The 18,999-nt window shown below is 38.9% G+C and overlaps 1 protein-coding gene across 4 annotated transcripts in view; it reads right to left on the bottom strand.

The window, feature by feature from the left end:
- LOC122557695 (Wilms tumor protein homolog) overlaps window positions 1-16,457 on the bottom strand; it is a 94,579-nt gene extending 78,122 nt beyond the window's left edge. For 2 of the 4 annotated variants that reach the window (XM_043705546.2, XM_087996356.1), the window contains exons 1-2: window positions 15,809-16,457; window positions 1,770-1,892 (exon numbers count right to left, since the gene is read on the bottom strand). In XM_043705546.2, coding sequence (XP_043561481.1) covers window positions 1,770-1,892; window positions 15,809-16,205 — 520 coding nt within the window. In that variant the 5' untranslated portion in view covers window positions 16,206-16,457. The remainder of the gene's footprint in view (window positions 1-1,769; window positions 1,893-15,808) is intronic. The other 2 variants (XM_043705543.2, XM_043705544.2) reach the window with 2 other exon arrangements.
- Window positions 16,458-18,999: the final 2,542 nt, after the last annotated feature.

Here is an 18,999-nt window from a genome sequence, read left to right as displayed (position 1 = left end):
ACCAGTTGCATAACTGGGTGTAATTGTACTAGCTGGGAGCAGAAGGGTTTTGTGACGCAGTAGTATTGTCCTTATCTCTGGGCTGGAAGGTCCAGCTTCAAATTCCACCTGCCCCTGACGTGAGTCACACAGCATGTCGGAACAGGTTGCTTAAAAACAAATTAACAAGAACATTTTCCGGCAGAATGGCAAAGTGGTTAGCCCTGCTGCCTCACAGTCCTAGGTTCGATTCCAGCCTCGGCCGACTGTCTGTGTGGAGTTTGCACATTCTCCCCGTGTCTGTGTGGGTTTCCTTCCGCAGGTCAGGTGAATTGCCCATAGTGGTAGGTACATTAGTGAGAGGGAAATGGGTCTGGGTGGGTTACTCACCGGATGGTCGTTGTGGACTGGTTGGGCTAAAAGGCCTGCTTCCGCACTGTAGGGAATCTAATTTAACCTGAAATCATGGAGTTTTAAATCCTCACTTAGATCTGCAGGTATGCCAAACCTGACCTTGACTGGATAACTGAGAAAGCGAGAAGGTTCCCTCTGGGACATTTAGCAACTAAGTGCAGAGGTTTTTCAATAACCTGCTCTTCCTTAACACCTGCAGCAATTCAATGTAGACAAAAATGTTTAAATCAATATGAAAAGTCTATTGTATCTACAGGACAATCAATTCGACCCCACCACCGATTTCATTGATCAGGCTCTTACTGATTAATTACATCTCACAAATGTTTTCTCACATTCAATAGACATTTTAAATTGGGTCGCCTCAGTGTTTTTCATTGAACATTTAGTATTAGTAAGTGCAACAAGAGCTCTCTGGTGTTTTTTTTAAGTGTTACAGTAAAAACGTTTTGAAAAAATCAGATGTCTCCTTGTTCGCCACTGTGTTAGACTCTTAATGCATGTTTTGAAAGCGTACGTGTAAGACAATGGAATATGAATATCTAACAATTTCTTCTGACATACCTCTCAGTTAACACGGCCTCGCCTACTTAAATAACATCTTAACTAAGGTTCAGTACAGTCATTTCAGACAAGCTCAGTGACGTTTACCTGCCAATATCCCAAAAGACAAGTTGACAAGGAGAAACGTATCGATCTAAGCTAAAATACAGGGTGTATGGCATTTTATAGCGCTTTAATTAACACGGCGTAGTATGATTACATTCGTGCCTGCACAGGCTCTTCAAACGAGCATCATTACTTAATGCCAATCTCCTACATTTTCCCCCAGTACTTTTGCCCGCTATCTTTATACAAATGGTCCGATCATCCAATGTCCCAGTCATTAAATCCTACAAAGACCGCTGCCTATGATGGACTGAATGTGGGGGCGTAAAAATACCAGGCAATTTTTACGAAGATATCCATTTGTAATCCAACAAACCATTTGTTTGGTGTTGCTCCCAATGTCACAGTAGTGATGGCATTGATATGTAGAATCGCCATCAGTAAAGTGCATTTGATGGGATTCTTTTTACAACTTTGAAAAGCGTTTATTATTCATTCCACCTTTCAACTATGGCGTCTCCACAAAATTGTCAAACACGTTTCATGTTCATGTTAGCGAAAAGAGTTTACAGGAACTTTGTTTTTTTTTTAAATGTGATGCTATTTTCCGTCCAAACTGCGCTAAAAGATTTTAAAATGGAACTGGTTATTGTTGCAATGACAATGATTATTATTCAGTAGCTCAACAGTTACATTAGAGAAACATTGTGGGTTTTGTTTTGTCGTGAGTAAACGTTGCTTTGTCCTCTGAGGTACTGAATTTTTACCTATACTGTTCTGTTGGTTGATGGGTTCCTCATGTTTAAAGGCGTGATTCGAGAACTGAGGAGTGTGATGACTCGGAGTGTGACCGTAACCTGGAGTCCCGTCGAAAGCCACAGCGCTGTAACCTGAAACAAACACAAAAGTCGCGTCAGAACCTGATAAAATGGTTTGGATTGAACAACCACCTGTTGAAGGAGCAGCGCATCTAAAGCTAGTGCTTCCAGATCAACTTATTGGACTGTAAGCTGATGTTGTGTGATTTTTAACCTGGTAAAGTGGGATTGACTTAAATGGACCTAATTAAGGATCCAGCATTTATATGGAGCTTTCCACTTCCTCGGGGAGTCCCAACCAGTTTGCATGCAATCAAGAACTTGATTGCTGATGTCGTGTAAATGCAATAGCTTTTGTTTTTTACACAGCAAGCAACTTTCATGGATTCGGCCCAAGGAAGGATCTTGACCAGAATACAAGGGACCTTCCCGGGACATTTTCCAATCGAGCCATAGGATCGATTATGCTCAAGGAACCAGTGGCAGACATCAAGAATTATAATTCAACTTTAACCAAAATGCAAAGAGGCTACATTGTGGCAAGGTCGCCAGTTAAAAGTCCCACGGGGATAGATCTTGACTTGGTGCAATGGTGTTAAATGGGTGGGGAGATGTAACGAGTCCGCAACACATTTCCATCGATCCCATTGAAATCAAAAAGATAGCGAGAGCTGCAAACCACAGTGTTCTACTGGCTATTTTACACTATAGTGTAAATGCAAACTCTACAACATTTTAAAGGCACCTGGATGGGTATATGAATAGGAAGGGTTTGCAGAGATATGGACCGGGTGCTGGCAGGTGGGACTAGATTGGGTTGGGGTATCTTGTCGGCATGGACGGGTTGGACTGAAGGGTCTGTTTCCGTACTGTACATCTCTATGACTCTACCTCAATCAACACTGCACTGCAGTCGCCATGGCGAACTCAACCGCATTGTGCCCAGAAGACTAATTTCGTCCCCACAAAATAATTCTCACTGTCAATCAAAGCAACTCAGAGCAGAGAAGGCTTCGGATATTTGATACCTATGACGAGGCGCTGTGTAAATGCTTTGCTACATAAAGTTGCATTAGTAATCACATTTCGCCCATAAAAATCCACTGGTTGGAAAGCATATTTAAAAATATGTTTGATTTGTATTACACGCTGCATGTCAATTACCTTGACCGCATGGCAATGGAAATGGTTGAATAGCTTTTCCTCCAATGTACAAAAACACAAAGCTGGTTCAGAATGAGGAAGCTGGGGAAGGTGGAGACCGATGGATTCTGGATGTCGGACCAATGCAGTTAAGGCAAATAGTGCGCTGTTGCTAATACAGGCGCTATGAGTCATGGAAGGAAACCTCAAACGGCAGAAACCAGTTTAAAAAATAAAAGGCGGAAGGAAGTTGAAACTGAATATAATAAGATCGAAGTGTGAAAAAAGAGTACAGTGGATAAAGCTCTCAAAAATGTGAATCGAAATGTTTCTGTTCAGTTTCGGAATTGACGTTCAAACATAAGGAAACATATATGGACAGAAAGACTGATTGGACAACGACAGCTAACTGAAACGAGAGGATTTAAATCATAGTCATCCAGTAATCAGTGTTCGAGCAAGCAGAAAGCTGTCTTAAGTCTTAGGTGTTAATCGGTACTCGCACAACTATTGATGGATATTCGTTGCAGAAATTATTTGGGGTCCTACAGTGTTTGAGGGGAGTAAACGAGTATATGCAAAAATGTTTGTGCAAACAAAGAGGGTTACACGAAGTTGACGCCCCACGACAAATAAGTACAATTGGAAGAATCGATATGCAGCTGGAAAAGCGCTTTTCCAGCAACACATTTTTAAGCTCTGATCCCCAGCATCTGCAGTCCTCACTTTCTCCTAGAATCGATATGCAGCCAAAGTGTAACTTGTGAATCATTGCAACCGATCGAGGAACAATCTCAGCTTTTGCTTTGAGGCAATGCGTTTAATTTGGGGCCATGGGATTGTTTCACCTTGAATAGTCGCAAAGTACTGATTGGCGAGAATGAACGCAAAACAGAAAAATACCAGAACTCATCATTAACAAAGTAGAAATAAGCAAATGATAATTTTCTGTAATTTAGAAGGAAGCGATAATAAAACTGTGAGGTGAAATACCGCTTTAACTACATCTCAAAAGATTTAAATCCAAATCGTTAAACAGGTAGTGTATGGTTAAAGATTATTGCATGGTTAAATAACGATTTTTTCCCCCTAGATCCATTGTAAATAAAGGCTGTTTTTCTCTTTTCTCAATAGCACTTCTTTCATTATATTTAGCATTGTGTGACTTTTAACTCTGTATACCCCAGTCCCACACTGGCATCTCCAAATCAGCATTATAAGAGTTTGTGAGTTGCAGGTAAACTATCCTGAGTAAGGAAAACGATAATAGAGCTGTGTGACAGGCTATTTTCTCAGATAAGAAGCAGTAGCGAGGACACATTTGTGTACAGCGAGGAATCCAATTCAAACCTAATCCTGTAAAGGTTTGTTGATAGAATAGGGGCATTTGTGTGTCGCAGATACAATAGGAAGACAAAACACTTGAGGAGCTGAGAGTAACAGTTATGGGAGATTTCCTTCTTGGCTTTACAGCAGAGATGTCTGGAGACCTGACATCATCAGATGAAATAGCATACGATGATAAATTAAGAGTAAATAAAATATTTTGTACATTTAACAGTGTTGGGGGGAGGGCTAGAATAAAAGCAAAATAATTAATTTGAATTGAGACAGTACCGTGCACAACTTCAAGACATCCTAACTTAAGTTTCAACCAATGAATTACTTCTGAAGTATAGCCCTATTGTAGTCTAGAGTGAGAACATTTTGAAGGAGCTAAAGAGAAAAGCATGTTGAAAGAAATAGAAAATACATATTTATACATGTCCATTCATTAAGTAATCAAAGCTGAATGATGGACAGATCAATTTCCTTGTAAGTTCCTGGATAGCCAACATCTTAAGTTTAATTTAGTTTTACTTTCACATCAGAATTAAAAGTCATATTTCACATTTTCACAATATAAATTGGAAATGTCTCTAACTGTCAAAGCATTAAGTCCAGGAGAACATCATGAATGTTGAATAAATAAAAAGCAACAAGAAATGGAATGATTTTTGATAAGATCTCTTATCATTAAGAAAAGAGTAAATATCAAAGTATTATGAAATAATCCACCAAACCTTGCCTATGATATGACACAGATAAAGATTAAGCCACAAAAAAGGTCGCCGAGCTAAAGATTTGGTTCCCCATCCACAGCTATGGTCTGGTCTGCTGAGTATTCCCAATATTTTCTGTTTTTATTATGCAATATATCAAAATTAATTATAAAGCCTCCCTGGTGGATTATTGTTGAAGAATCTGGTTTACAGAAATGGCAGTTTATCTAATCTCTGACTAAAATATTTAATTATCTGGTCTCATCTGGGCCAATGAATTGCATGCAAAAGCTTTAGCACATCAGGCAAGGAACAAAATCTCAGCCTGTTGCTAATCCCTGTCCAGTGGCTAAGAAAAATCAATTTATATAATGTAATATAAATGCATCAAGGTGGATTTGGAATCACTAAACTGAGCTATCTTTTGGTTAAAAGATCCATTAAAACTTACCATTAAGACATAAAATAAACCCTACTTGGTTAATAAATTTAAATACTTTAATACCACCTCAGCATGAGTAATTATTTTCAAGAGGTCAAAACAGAAGAGTACAAAAAGAATGAACATAAAGCTATAAAGAATAATCCATGCCTTATAACTGTTCATTTTATATGATTATAAAAACAACACCAAAGAAATAAACTACAGGAAATTTTAAGCATTTCAATATTATTTCTTTCATTATGTACCTGGTAAGGTCCCTCGAAAGATAATTAATGTTAATCTGCAGTTTAAGCATATCTACTGAAATTATTGACCTCTTTGGAGCTTGATAAATATACTTGTGAGTTTTGCCAACATGATGAAAAATGAGATGGTCCCACTTGCTCCTTTGTATCAATATTTTTTTAAATTACCAGCTAGGGAAAGGAGCTTCATATGCCTTTCTTACATGCAAGTGCAGAATTCCCTTTTGGTTGAGCTCAGTGCAAGGTTCAGAGTATAATATGACTGTAAACTGCTACTCGAGGATTGCATACAACAGAGACAGCTCTGTGATTTGTTATTGGGAACTCCAACTTTACAGAAGGCTACTCATTAATACATGAGTAGAACTAGAAACTGGATAGAAAATAACTAGAAATACAGTTTACATATAATGTAAATTCGGATGCTTATAACTGCCAGCTTTAAAATATTCACATCCACAAGCACAGAACACAGCATTTTTATGTAGGAATATGATTCTTGGAGTTTTGCAGAGATCAATTCTCCATTAATTCGCTTTCCAACTTTCAAAATCATCTTCAAGTTCATACAAATTGGATACCTACAATATTTAAACCAAATACGTAAGTAATCAAATTATATGTTGCAGAAGTTGGTATTAATAAGAATTGAGAGAAGCTTGGCATTTTACTAAGGGAAATAGTCTGTTATGTTCAAATTCTAAATACTTTTCAAATATTAGAAGCACAACTATACTTGACAAGGTAAAAATTCAAGCACCATCTTGGAAGAAATTTAAAATAATTTGCAAATGAATGTCAAGAGAAATTAAAGGAAATTGTAATGATCTGGAATGCATTGCCAGAAATATGTCGGAACTGCATTGAAAGAGGAATTGAATTAATAAAATTAATAAACGTCAGATTAATAAAATGCCTATCTGGAAATAGCCATGGCATAGTATTAATTGCAAAACAATTTGAATGATCCAGCTAGACTGGTATGATGGGCTGAATGGCATTGTTTCTGTCACATTATTTCATGTCTGTGAACCAAACTTTACAAAATGCTCAGATCTTCAGGTGATGTTAAGTGTTTGTGTCTTTTAAATTTGATGATGTCAGGATCATATTCATGTTGTTTTCTACATTATATTCTCTATTCCCTTTGATATCTGTGTTATAGTTTCAGTTTCAATCTCTCATCAACTTCAAAATATCTTGGCCTTGAAAGTAGAACACAAGAATCCATCTTATGACAATAAGTAGAAATAAGAACCCAATCAACTCAAATAATAAAATTTGATGACAGCATGAGGAGCTTAAAACAAGTATGCGAAAACTCAATTGAAGTAACATAGCTATGGTAAAACTATGTGAAGTCCAATAAATAAGTGCAATTGCAAAATAGGGAAAATTTATTATAGTATAAGTCAGAAACGTATCAGTGAATGAAGTGGCTCTATTCCAGGTCATGGGTTACTTATTAATACTGCATAAAATTAATTTAAGTGGAAGACTATCTAAAAATTACAGGTCCACATAATAGAAATACTATTTGAAACAAAATAATCTAGTGATGATTTATAGTATGTCCATGGACACTTCAAGCACCAGTTAGTTTGTGTATTGTGTACATGAGCATTTCTGCTCAGATAGTTCTTGTGCCAAAAGAACCATTTGTCCTATAACCTTGTGTTCCTGCTCTACAATGACTCTTCATATGTTTATGCTACAGGAGATTTGTACCTATGCTACCTGTAAATGTATCAGACACAAATAGTCTAGGAATATGCTACGAGATGTAATATAATAATTGGATTTTGATGAATTTATACAGCATTGTTAGTTGGGGTGAACTCATGTCTTCACTGATGTCAGAGGCATTCAGTTGTGTTACAGCTTTCAGCTCCAATCTTAAAGCACTCTGTTTTTCTTTACTTAGTAGAAACTCAATGGTTCACTAGGCAGTATATAAATCACTTTATTTCACGCAAAAAAAATCCAATTTTGTCTCTAGGTATTTGATGAGAAAAGGAAAAACTGATAAGACCATACATTACTTTGGATCAACATGTCAACTTGCCCCATTGATGCATACTAATAAAATGTTACATTAGGCATGAAGCAAATATTTGCAAACAGCATAAAAGGAAAATAATTTAGGAATGGTAGCTGACCCTTTCACTAAAATCTTTCCTGCAGTGTAGCAAGGCAATTAATAATACAAATAAAATGATAGTGTTTGGCTAGAAACATTGATTATTATTCCAAGTTAGTAATATTAGTTTACTGTAACAGTCTTCAGTAGCATGTGTATGTTTTAAAGTAGTAGACAGAAAGGTAACTAATAATTAATAATCATGCAATTCCACATTATGAAAGTGGGTTGTGGGAGCTTGGGTTTTCTTAATATAAACAGTGTGGCATGATAGAAATATTAAAACAGCTAATAAAATTGAAATTAATTTGATGTTCCAATTATTCTCCACAACCTCAACATAGAGATCATCTCCAAATTTGGACAGAAAGCCAAGAGCTATCAATGAGCTCCAGATTGACGTATCAAAATGGTTACAGACCTGGTAAAGTGTTTCCTAGTGCAGTGATAGCTCCCCCAAAATCCAACTCATAATTTGAAAAGTGCATTGACAAGAAAGAATACAGCATTTCAAGCCCGAATGTAGTATGAATCAATGATCCAGGTGTTGATTTTGCACAGGCTTTATACCCCAGATTTGGACTCAATGGGTGGAAATAACAAAATGTTAATGCAATATTTGGCATTGCTGGCATCCGAATATTGGGATGATATTCAGAAGAATAAAATAGCATATAGACTTCTGAAGATAACCTTTAATCTTTCTTTTTTTAATAAAAGAAATCAGATGGTCTTAAATGATCAATATCTACATATTAATATTGACAGTATCCGTTATGAAGTATCGAAACCTTGACACAATAGAGAATTATTCCTCTCCATTAGTAAACTCTGATATTTAGTTAAATACTTTCAATAATTCCTTGAAGCAAACTCCAATATAGGCATGTGTTCAGTAAATTCAGTAAATTCAGTAAACTGGAGGACAGTTTTGTTTTTGCTCTCTGCTTTCTTATGAAGTAGTTTCTGATAATCATTACAGTTGTTTAATGTCATCCCAGGAGTTCGACAAGATTCGTTTGGGAATTCCACAAAGCATAGCCCATCTGTCCTAATGAGTCGGAAGCTCCCGTTCACCCACCCACCACCCACCCTCCAACAACAATGGGTTAAATAATATATATGTATATCATGGGTGGTAAATCAGTTCCCACAAGAGTTTGCAATTAATTCAAAGGTTTAACCACTTCCCAGTGATTTGTACCTTCATTGCTTGCTTCAAGTTGCTCTCCTTTAAATAGGTGGGCATACTGAGGTTCAGTAACTGCTTAAAAACACATTTGCTAAAAATACAACTTTATCACTGAAATAAAAGTTACGAACCCAGGGACAGGGTAAAGGTACAAATCTTTTACATTTCCTTATCGCTCAGCTCTGAATTCTGAGTTTTGAAATGGCCGATTACTTTATTTGGAATCGACATCAATACAAAAATGTTGCGATTAAATTGACAACCAAAAAAAAATCTAAAAGAAAACACAGTTGAATTCACACCACGTTTTGAAAACCGAAGCTCGGAGACTCGCCCTAGCTAACCAGGACAACAAGTGCGCCATAGGGTTTCAGAAAGCATGAATGGCGCAGTTCAAAACGCCAAGTTGTAAATGGTTGTCACTGTTTCAATGTATTTTGGTGTTGGTCTTTCTTGGTTGCTGCTGGAATTCCCAACGCTATCTGCTAGAACCCACTTTCTACTGAACTGGTGGACTGAATCCCATTGAATTGTTCAGCAAAGATGCCACTACAATACTTTAAAAGGCACCTTTAGGTTGTCACCCTACATTAACAACGAAAATCCTGAAGCAATAGACACGCGACTTCTATAATTTGTAGTAAACCATTATAAATAAACTTTTCCAGTGGTTATACAGTACCTTTATCATCATCGTCTTTCAAACCCAAGTTTCAGTCCTCCCAGCGTAACCATGTGCCTGTATTTCGGAATTTGTTTCTTTGCGAATGAATTGTGAATATACTGCTCATTAATATCACCCAGTCTACTCTTTACATTTCCCCATAAAAGAATAAAGATTGTACAAAAAAAACCTAAAACTTCATTTTAGAAATTTGTAAAAGTTCCGATTCTGACCTAGTGAACTGATACTGAGAGTTGTGAAACTGGAATTTTATTTCAAAAAGCGTTCTAAACCCAAGTTTCAGTAGCTACAAGTGAAATTGAAGAAATTTGCAGTGTTTCTTTGCTCACGAAACTTGAATTAAAAATCAGATTGTTCAAAGGGACGAGTTCCTTTTATGGAAACCATAATTATTTTATTTGAAAGTATCCCTAAAGCAAGTCAGATTGGTCATCGGCAAATTTCAAAACGTGCAGGTTCAATTTTCCGCAGCATTTAAATTGATGATGCCAAATAAAAAATAAAATGCGATGATCGAGTAAAACAGATTGTATTGCGCGGAAATCGGACAGGGGAATATTTCCAGACAGTGAAATAATTTCCATGCGAAGGCAACCTTTCCTTCTTGAAATTCCTAGTATTAAATTTTAAATCTCGATTTCTAATCGCTTCTGTAAAATCTTCACGGGCGCGGTCGAGTTTCTATCTTATTATTTGGTGGGTGAGTTTAGGAATGGGGAGAGGGGGGCACCTGCTCCATGCATAAGCATTACGATCGTAACGTAAGGAACTTCCACTCTACACCTTACAACTCTTTAATTTGGTGGTACTGAAATTCTTGAGCTCTTTATCTTAAGGTCTTATGTACGTTGGAAGTCTGGAACACTATAAAACGCCTTTGCAACATAAAAACCCTCCCCAGAAAACTGACGCATCGTTTTACTCCAGTTATAAGCTAAAACAAAATCAGTTTCATATTTTGAAATGCTGGAAGTCGAGTGGTTTGGTCAGTGCTTTCAACTAACAATCAAAAAGGGGGCCATGGATTCTAAATGTATATATAGAAGGAAGACTTGGCTTGTGTTGTTTTGATAGGAATGTAAGTAGAGTGCTTATAGTTTGTTGTTATAATAATATTTATCCGGAGAAAGACAGCCTCCATCTGTCCAGCAGATGACAATTCTCTGCTCCCGTTTCCGTGTCTTGATACTGCTGATCCTGACAAATTAATACCAAATCTAAAAGGGACCTCCGCCGCACAGGTTCCACATTTCCATCAAATTAAACAGCCTCCCACCACAGAAAGCTAATTGTCTTGATCAATAAATAAATAAACAAGCCGGAGTGCGAAACCTGAAAGTGACAGAAAAAGACCCGCGTCTGCATTTGACCCCTCCAGGATACCCCGCTGTAAATCAACCTTTCCAGCACCCACTTTCAATTAACTAGACGTTTTAAAAAAAACACACGTACCGGATTCCTGCTTTAATTAAAACGCATAATTTTTTGCTTAAATAAACCCCTTTGGTTGATAAGATCAGCTGTCGTGCCATTTGTGGCGTCTTCTGCATTGAGTCAAAGATGGTGCAAAGTCACAATGGACAATTTTTAAAAATACCTCGACTGTCCAGAGAGCTTGATCTCTTTGAGATACCATACACCTCAAAGACTCTACATGCAGCGAATTGCATGAAGTAATTATGCTGATATTATGTGGACAAACGTATAATTAGAATAGAATTTGCTTTAGCGGAATAAGTGGACATTTGAAAAGTTAACTCAGTGTTTTAAAAGGTCTGAGTTTCTCCTTTTAGTCTCAACCGGGAGACCATGGAACATGTCTTGTTACAGGCCAGGTTCCCATAAATCGAAACTATTGTCACTTTCAATTCTCCATTCCCAATTCGCTCTAACCCAGTCGCCTATTGGGGAAACGTGGACTGTGAAGACAGTGCATTCGCCTGAAAACAGTCCTGTTATTAATGAACCGCGTTTCCGGGTTCGATATATGTATTTTGAAATCTTAGGCTGTTAAGTCCTTGCGGTAAATTGGCATATTACGCGGGAAGATTGAGTTCGTCCGTCTACTGGCGTTACCTGCAAAAGCCTGTTGAAGAGCAAATTGTCCCTGTTACTCATTACACCTTGAATTCATTTGTCACTTTAACAGCAGTACATTAAAAACTAAATTCAGCATCTCCACATCCTCCAAATCTACGGCCACAAGATTAAAGTTGTTTTCCCAAAGGATACGCAATTACACATATTGCAAATTTATGCCGAAGATTCTGTTTTGTGACCAAGATTTGTGTGTGTGAGTGGGAGGAAGGTGCACCTTTCAAATACAGGTATGCCGAGTCTGCGCGGTCTCACAACAAAACGGAGATCAGTGCCTGAAGCAGAGCTGCCGACATTCTAACTAATCATTCATTCTCTGCTGCTGCTGGTTTGTCTCGCAGTATTGACAGTCTCTCCTCAAAACTGAGAATATAATGGGATGGAAAAACATACAGTTAAGTTCGCTCAGACTGACTGATGAATTTGTGAGCAGCATCTCACAGTATTGCGTCGACGGACAAAATTCTATCAGGGCACACACGCTACATTCACAGTAACTCGCTTGGGTGAAAATTGACCGAATTTATTTCCACGAAACCTTCCCGTGAGAAACATTAAATGTAGCTCTCTTCATTTAATTCTGAATGTACCACGTCCTTTGCGGGGGGAAACAATGGCGCGCTTTACAACAAAATCAACTTATTCTAATTCAAGGAGTAAACGCAATATTTCTCAATAGGCTTTGTCAACGAGTGGGTTCGATCTTTTACAATTACTTCAAACTCCAATTGAAAATTTGAAATCGAAAGTACGCCCAGTATTAAAAGCGAGCTCTAATTTGCAAAGCAGTTGTTCAGAATTATATTGCTAATTAATCCTTAAAGAGCCATCCATCATTTCGTTCGCCAGTACAGCAAAACAAAACGGGAAACTTCTTTTCCAGATATCTTCTCCGGTTGTAATGTTAAAGTTTCATGTGTACTTTTATCTTTAGGTAAGAATTGCAAGGATTTTAAACGAGATTTTGAACAGTATTAATGTTCCTAAGCAATAATTTTTTCAACAAATAACGGAGTCAGAGATATACAGTTTAGAAACACCGTGCATTCCAATTTGTCCATGCCGGCCAGATACCCTAAATTAATTTTGTCCCGTTTGCCAGCATTTGGCCCATATCCCTCTAAACCCTTCATGACCGAATAGACAACACACCTTCATTTAATGGCTTTGCGTGCGTGTGTGTATGCGCGTGTGTACTTCCCCAATGATCTAGTCCTTATTTTGGGGAACAGTTGTAGCATCCCTTTCCTCTGCCCAGTGTATTGGAAAATGCAGCACATTATACACGGAGGTTATACAGTGGCGTTGGCCAATCAACCGATGACCTTCCCGTTTGTTAAAAACCCAAAGCTTTATGTTTTGAGGTTGGGGACCTTCCCTCATCAGCCTGACCTACAGCTTTGGAGTGTGGTAGTTCCTCTTCCTCCCCCCAAGCTTTTCTGGGTGCTGAATAAGATATTTGAAGGCAAGATCTCTTTTATTTGAGGGTCTTGCCAGAATGTCAAAAAAGTGCCCAAAAATGAAACAACTGGAATGTGCTGGCAAAGAATTAGTCACTTTCCCTGTTCCATCTTTTGTGCAAAACTTGGGAGACTGTCTTTCAAAGGGTTTCAACTGGTCCCTGAGTCAGTGATGCCCCCGTTTGATCATTTCACGGCTTAGACTTGGCAGAAAACAATCTTCGAGCCAAGGTAGCGCCTTTCCCACGATCATAAAGCTCGTCAGACTGCTAAACGTGCAGCCTTGAGATAGTTTACACCGAGTCCCCTCCTCCGTCCAACAAGCTGCAGTCTGCCCCTGTACCTGGCTGAATAAATAGAAAACAGAAACAGGCCATTCTGCCCAACTGGTCGATGCCGGCGTTAATGGACTCCTCCAGCCCATTTCATCTTGTTATTCACTAGCACATTGTGGGGATATCAGGAAACAAAAGCGCACTATCTACCATTCAAGAATCCCAACTAAAAACCATAGAAACGCCCCAATTTGTCAATAAACGCAGTTAGACAGAAATAATCCAGGCATCCCACGTTCAGGGCAGATGAATTCTACCTTGCTGTCCAGGCGCCGGATTCAGCAAATAGACGGTCACTGTATCCTCTCGTTTCAAATTCGTTCGCATTCCTGTCGATTTGCTGTTTATACCAGACCCTCCAAAGGAGGAATTCTCAATCGATTTCACAGCAATATCCACGGGGAAGGGAAACATTATTTATTAATTCTGAACTTGTTTCCCCCAGGGAGCTGTAAGCAGAGGGCACTGAACCCATTATTATATTTCAGGAAAATAAAACCGGCGGATTTGTAAAAGTCTGTGAAATTTCTGTAAGAGTAATATTTGTAAAATTGATTGTGTAAAAGGGATATATTGCAAGCGGTATCAGAATTGGAAGAAAAATCCAGCAGGATTTCGTCTGAGACCCCCAATGCACAAAAAAACACTGTACAAAGGATGGCAGTGAAAATATCTCAAACACTTAGAAACAATATATAGCTCGTTTTAATCTCTCCTGCGCTGCCCTTTTCTGTATTGCGTAGAAGAGCTTTCTAAATGGCAATGACTGCAACACAGCAGCAGCAACGGGTGATGAGAGATTTTCGACACATGGGGATTCAGATTATTGTATTAAAACAAATACCTTGCATTTTTAAATCGTCTGCCAGCGCCTTTCTTTCCCCGTTCTGTTTTTATTTCGCAGTTTCCAATCCGCTCAGTTTACTGACCAGTAACTACAAACTGCTCTGCATTTGTTTCCCTTTCAAAAATGACTTGCCTTTAAACTAATAATCTCATTCGAGCTTTGTCAGAAGACAGTGCGTGTATTAAATTGAAAGTGCCTCAGATGTTTCATTTCAACCTCAATGTAAAACATGAGTTATCGCACAACAAAAAATGTTTCTTCCCAACGCAATCCTCCAAGTATCATTTGAGGGGAACACTATTCCAGCCCCCAACCCCCACACCCCTTCCCACCCATGAATGAGAAATGAGTTTCTACAAAGCAACTCTTTAATACAACACAACAAAGAATCATCTGTAATTAATCACAACCACTGGCACCTCAATCTGCAGAAAGCACTCACAATTACATATTGCACCCCGCTTTATATATACGAGCGTTAAGGTCGATAAATTCACTTTTGTCGATTCCTGTGGGCATCAACTGCTTTTATACCTCTGTGAGCACCTAATTGACGTTTACAACCACATAAACACTCTTCTTTCTAGTAATTATATTTCAGTTTCATTTTAAATTACATGCACTCAATCCAATTTTCCGTTACCAAATGGAACACAGTTTTAAACTGTATGCAACAAAGAACTGTGATTTATAAAAGGTTAGACATATCTAACCCGAGTGCCGGAATTAAAAAGGTGCACAACCTTGAGAACGTCTTTAAAAAAAAAACAAAGTGCTCAGGTCTGGTTTTAAAAATGTATACCGCGCCTGATCAGTGAAAGTCGCGCCGCTTCTGAAAGTAACTTGGGTGCGTGAGGCCTTTTGGGAGAGGCGAGCTGGAAACGCAAAATACAGAAGTGGGAACATGCTGTATCCTACCGATAGAATTTTTAAACGCCTTTGCATTTTAGCCATAAACGCGTGTTGCGACGGGTGTCCCAATCTACGTCGTACTGATCCCAACTTTATTTTAAGAATGTGTCCTGGAACACATACCATTAACCGTTACATTGGTGCAGTGAAGCCCCCGCCAGCAATAGGACACAAGGCATCACTCCCTTTTTGAATAAAACTTTTAAATTCTGATTTAAGTTCTACATTGTCACATCCATGGTGGCGATTAAGAGAAACCAATTTAACAAATAAAATCGCCCGAACTGAATACTTTTAGGATTTTCTTTTTGTTGAGACACTCACTGTTAATATCCAGTTCTGCTGCTCTTTCTGAATTTTACCCCGGATTTAATTGACAGTTTGTGGGGGCGGAGGGGAGGAGGAAATGGTAAAATCTTTTCCTTGTCTGCTGCTGTTTTCTTACCCTGGTTCCTGGCTGGCGGTTGCGTGTCCATGCAATGGTTGAGGTAGCCTCCGTTGGTGAACATTCTCGCCTGACTCGGAGGCGCCTGACTGGGCGGTGGAGCGCCGAACGCTCCGTAACGACAGGCCCCGGCCGTGCCGGTGAACTGACCGGAGAAGTGAACAGTGAAAGCGCTGAGGCAGTGGTCGTCGTGGGGCTCGCTGGCGCTCCAGCTCGGCTCTTGCTTGATGAAGGACGGGTGGCCGATCGGAGCGCTGTAAGAAGCCCCCGGGTGAAAGTCCAGCACCGGCGCCCATTGGGGAGCGCTGCTCACCGGCATGGTACAACTGCTGTTCCCCGGGGTCAGAGTGGAGACTGCCGGCAGCAAAGCGTTCAGGTCCCGCACATCGGAACCCATGGTGTCCAAACAATCTTTTAACCAAAACGAATCAATCGTTTATTTCTTGTTCTCCTCTCTAAATGAATCCGTTCCACCCTCCACCCCCTCCAACACAATATTCCCAGGGCTGGGATCTCCTCTTGTTGGTCAAACTTCCAGGCTCTTCACACAGTCTGCAACGCTATTGTATTGAGGCTGTCAAATGGTATGTATGATAGGATGGCGAGTTGTGCGTGTTTAGTAGCAGCAACACTATGGCACATGTGTCGGATTGGATTGGTGACTCCGAGCCTCAAATACTGAGGAGAGGTGGAGCCTGGAAACTGTCTGATCGAGATCCGTCCTCCCTGGTTACATGGACCAGTTTCCCTGTCCACATAGTGTGTGTGTTTCTCCCTCTCTCTCTCTCTCTGTGCTGTAATCTGTCGATTAGTTGGCGAGAAAGGAGCAATCTGGGCGAGGGAGTGGGTGCAGGGAGGGAGAGATGGGGGCGAGGGTGTGTGTGTGTGTGTGTTTCTGGGTGGGGTGGATGTGGGGGTAATTCATCCCTAATTCCGAAAGGCGCTATCATTCGACTCAACTCTGTGGTGAACCTAACCAAACTTGTCCTCTATTTTTCTGAAGAGCTTGTTCTGCAATAATGGAGGCAGTGGATCAGATCAGTAAGTCGAACAAAAATATAGAATAAGGCGCTCCATATTTTTGATATCTGTATACATGAACATAATAGCACATGTACACCTGAATACTGGATGGGGGCGAAATTGACTCCCTGGAATAATCAGGCAATTGTAATATGTCAAGCAAAAACGAAAAGTCACAGAATTTCATGTTATTTTTGCTTTGCTATCATTGCATTTGTCGGAGATTTCAGATTCACGATATCTGCTGGTGGGACCTCAAAGAACGATCTAAACTGTTGCTTGATTTTTTTTAAAAAAAGCACAAAACATTCTGCTTCTGGGCAAACCAGCTGCTTCGTTTATTATGTTTGCAATATTTGAAATCACCGAAAATAATCGAAATCTTTGCATATATTTTTTAATCAAAAAACATTTTTGTTTTATATAATTCGACTATCATTATACTGCTCCGACCTGGAAAATGTATTTTAGTTTAATGTCAGTTGGCTGTTGTTTTGTCGATGGATTGATGTATAATATCCTCACTAGAGTGTTCGAAAATGTGAACCAGCAACTTACCACCTAATGTTTTATTTGAGAACGCACAATACGGGGTTGTTGACGGATGTGTAGAGAATTTGCGATTGAAAATATATTATAAACTATTAGCTTTAAAAAAAAAGCGCAAGAGAACAGAAGAGACGCATCAGTTCCACAGTGACAGACCACAATCCATTAAAGAAGCGAGCAGTACATAAACGGCCATTTAAACGTTAATGAACTTTCCCCTCGCAGCCAATTACTTTTTGCCTGACATGTTTTCCTTTTAATTTTCACACGGTCCAGGAATCCGACGGTCAGTTAAACAGCGATCTCCTTAATTTGCTTTCTTTTTTTAAAAAAAAAGCTCTGGGATAACTGAGATCTGTTTTCATACAAGCAGGTGAAAGCTAAATCGAATGCCCGGAAGATAGCCTTCCAGCGCAAGTTTGATGCGAACAATTGTCAAAAGTGCAGTTATGCAGTGCACTTCCACCGAGATTAAACGTCTTAATTTACCAAATGATATAACCGACTAAACAGTGGAGGTGATGACCTTATTGCACAGAATACTTCCTAAGTAATGGAACGCAGTTACTGTGCAGTGAAAATGCTGTGCCAGTAACTGAATGAGTTTGCTTGTACTGTACAAAGTGAAATATAGTGAAGTGTGAAATTACACAGGTCACACGCCTTTATTTCCAAGGCGCAACATTAGGAAAACAAACACCGCGTGATTACAAGCGTACAGCATAATACTATTAATTATTCACCTCAAACTACTTTGTGGAAAGCATGGACATTCATTATTCTTGTAGGTTCCTAAATAATAATCTCGGGATGGAAAAGAACAATTCGCAATTGCTGAAATGGCTTGCGATTGTGAACCTCTGACGTTTGAACTTTCCCCCTGTCTAATTGCATCACTATGATTTGTTAAGTATCAGTGTCTACGTGGAAGTGAAAAAAAAGGTGGAAATCACTTGCTTTGAGCAAAATTAAATCCTCTCCCCAAGCAGCTCCCAACACCTTCATGCAAACGCGTTGTTATCTCGGTAAATTTAAGCAAAATCGTTTCATGACATTACAGCAGGTCCAGTAATATGACGCATTATTTTTTTCTTAAAGCTTATAGTTGCATCTTTTTTTCTTAAACTTTACGGCTATATCTGAAGATCAGTACATTTATGTGAAGGGGTTTGGCGGGGGAAACGTCTATTAATAAATAGGCATGAAGAATAGTTAGTGAAAAATATCAGTCATTTGAGACAAAATCGTCTATTTGCAATATACTAATTATATTACTGTGCTATATAAAATAGGTTCCTCTAATTTTCACCAGAAGATTTTACAAAAAAAAACGCATTATATTTGAGGTAATTTTACATGATTTTAAGACAGTCATTATGTTTTCTCCGAAATGACTACCAGGAAAAAAGATAAGTTGTTCCAGTCATTATCTACTGTGGCAGGTAGTCTTAACTTTAAATCCAGTTAGGTATTGTCAATATGAAAGGAAAATGCCTGTTACTTTAAAAATAATAGTATTGATTTTTCCTCCGGCCAGTTACACCGCACGTTTCTTCATTAAATTCCTCCAGGGTGTGACTGGACTCGATATTAGGTCACTGTTAGAAAGAGCCTAGAAC

Source organism: Chiloscyllium plagiosum, unplaced genomic scaffold, assembly GCF_037043375.1.
Source record: "Chiloscyllium plagiosum isolate Xiang-an unplaced genomic scaffold, Cpla_swu_hap1 HiC_scaffold_18, whole genome shotgun sequence".
In the NCBI taxonomy this organism is placed as follows: Eukaryota; Metazoa; Chordata; class Chondrichthyes; order Orectolobiformes; family Hemiscylliidae; genus Chiloscyllium; species Chiloscyllium plagiosum.
This window is presented reverse-complemented; position numbering and strand designations above follow the sequence as displayed.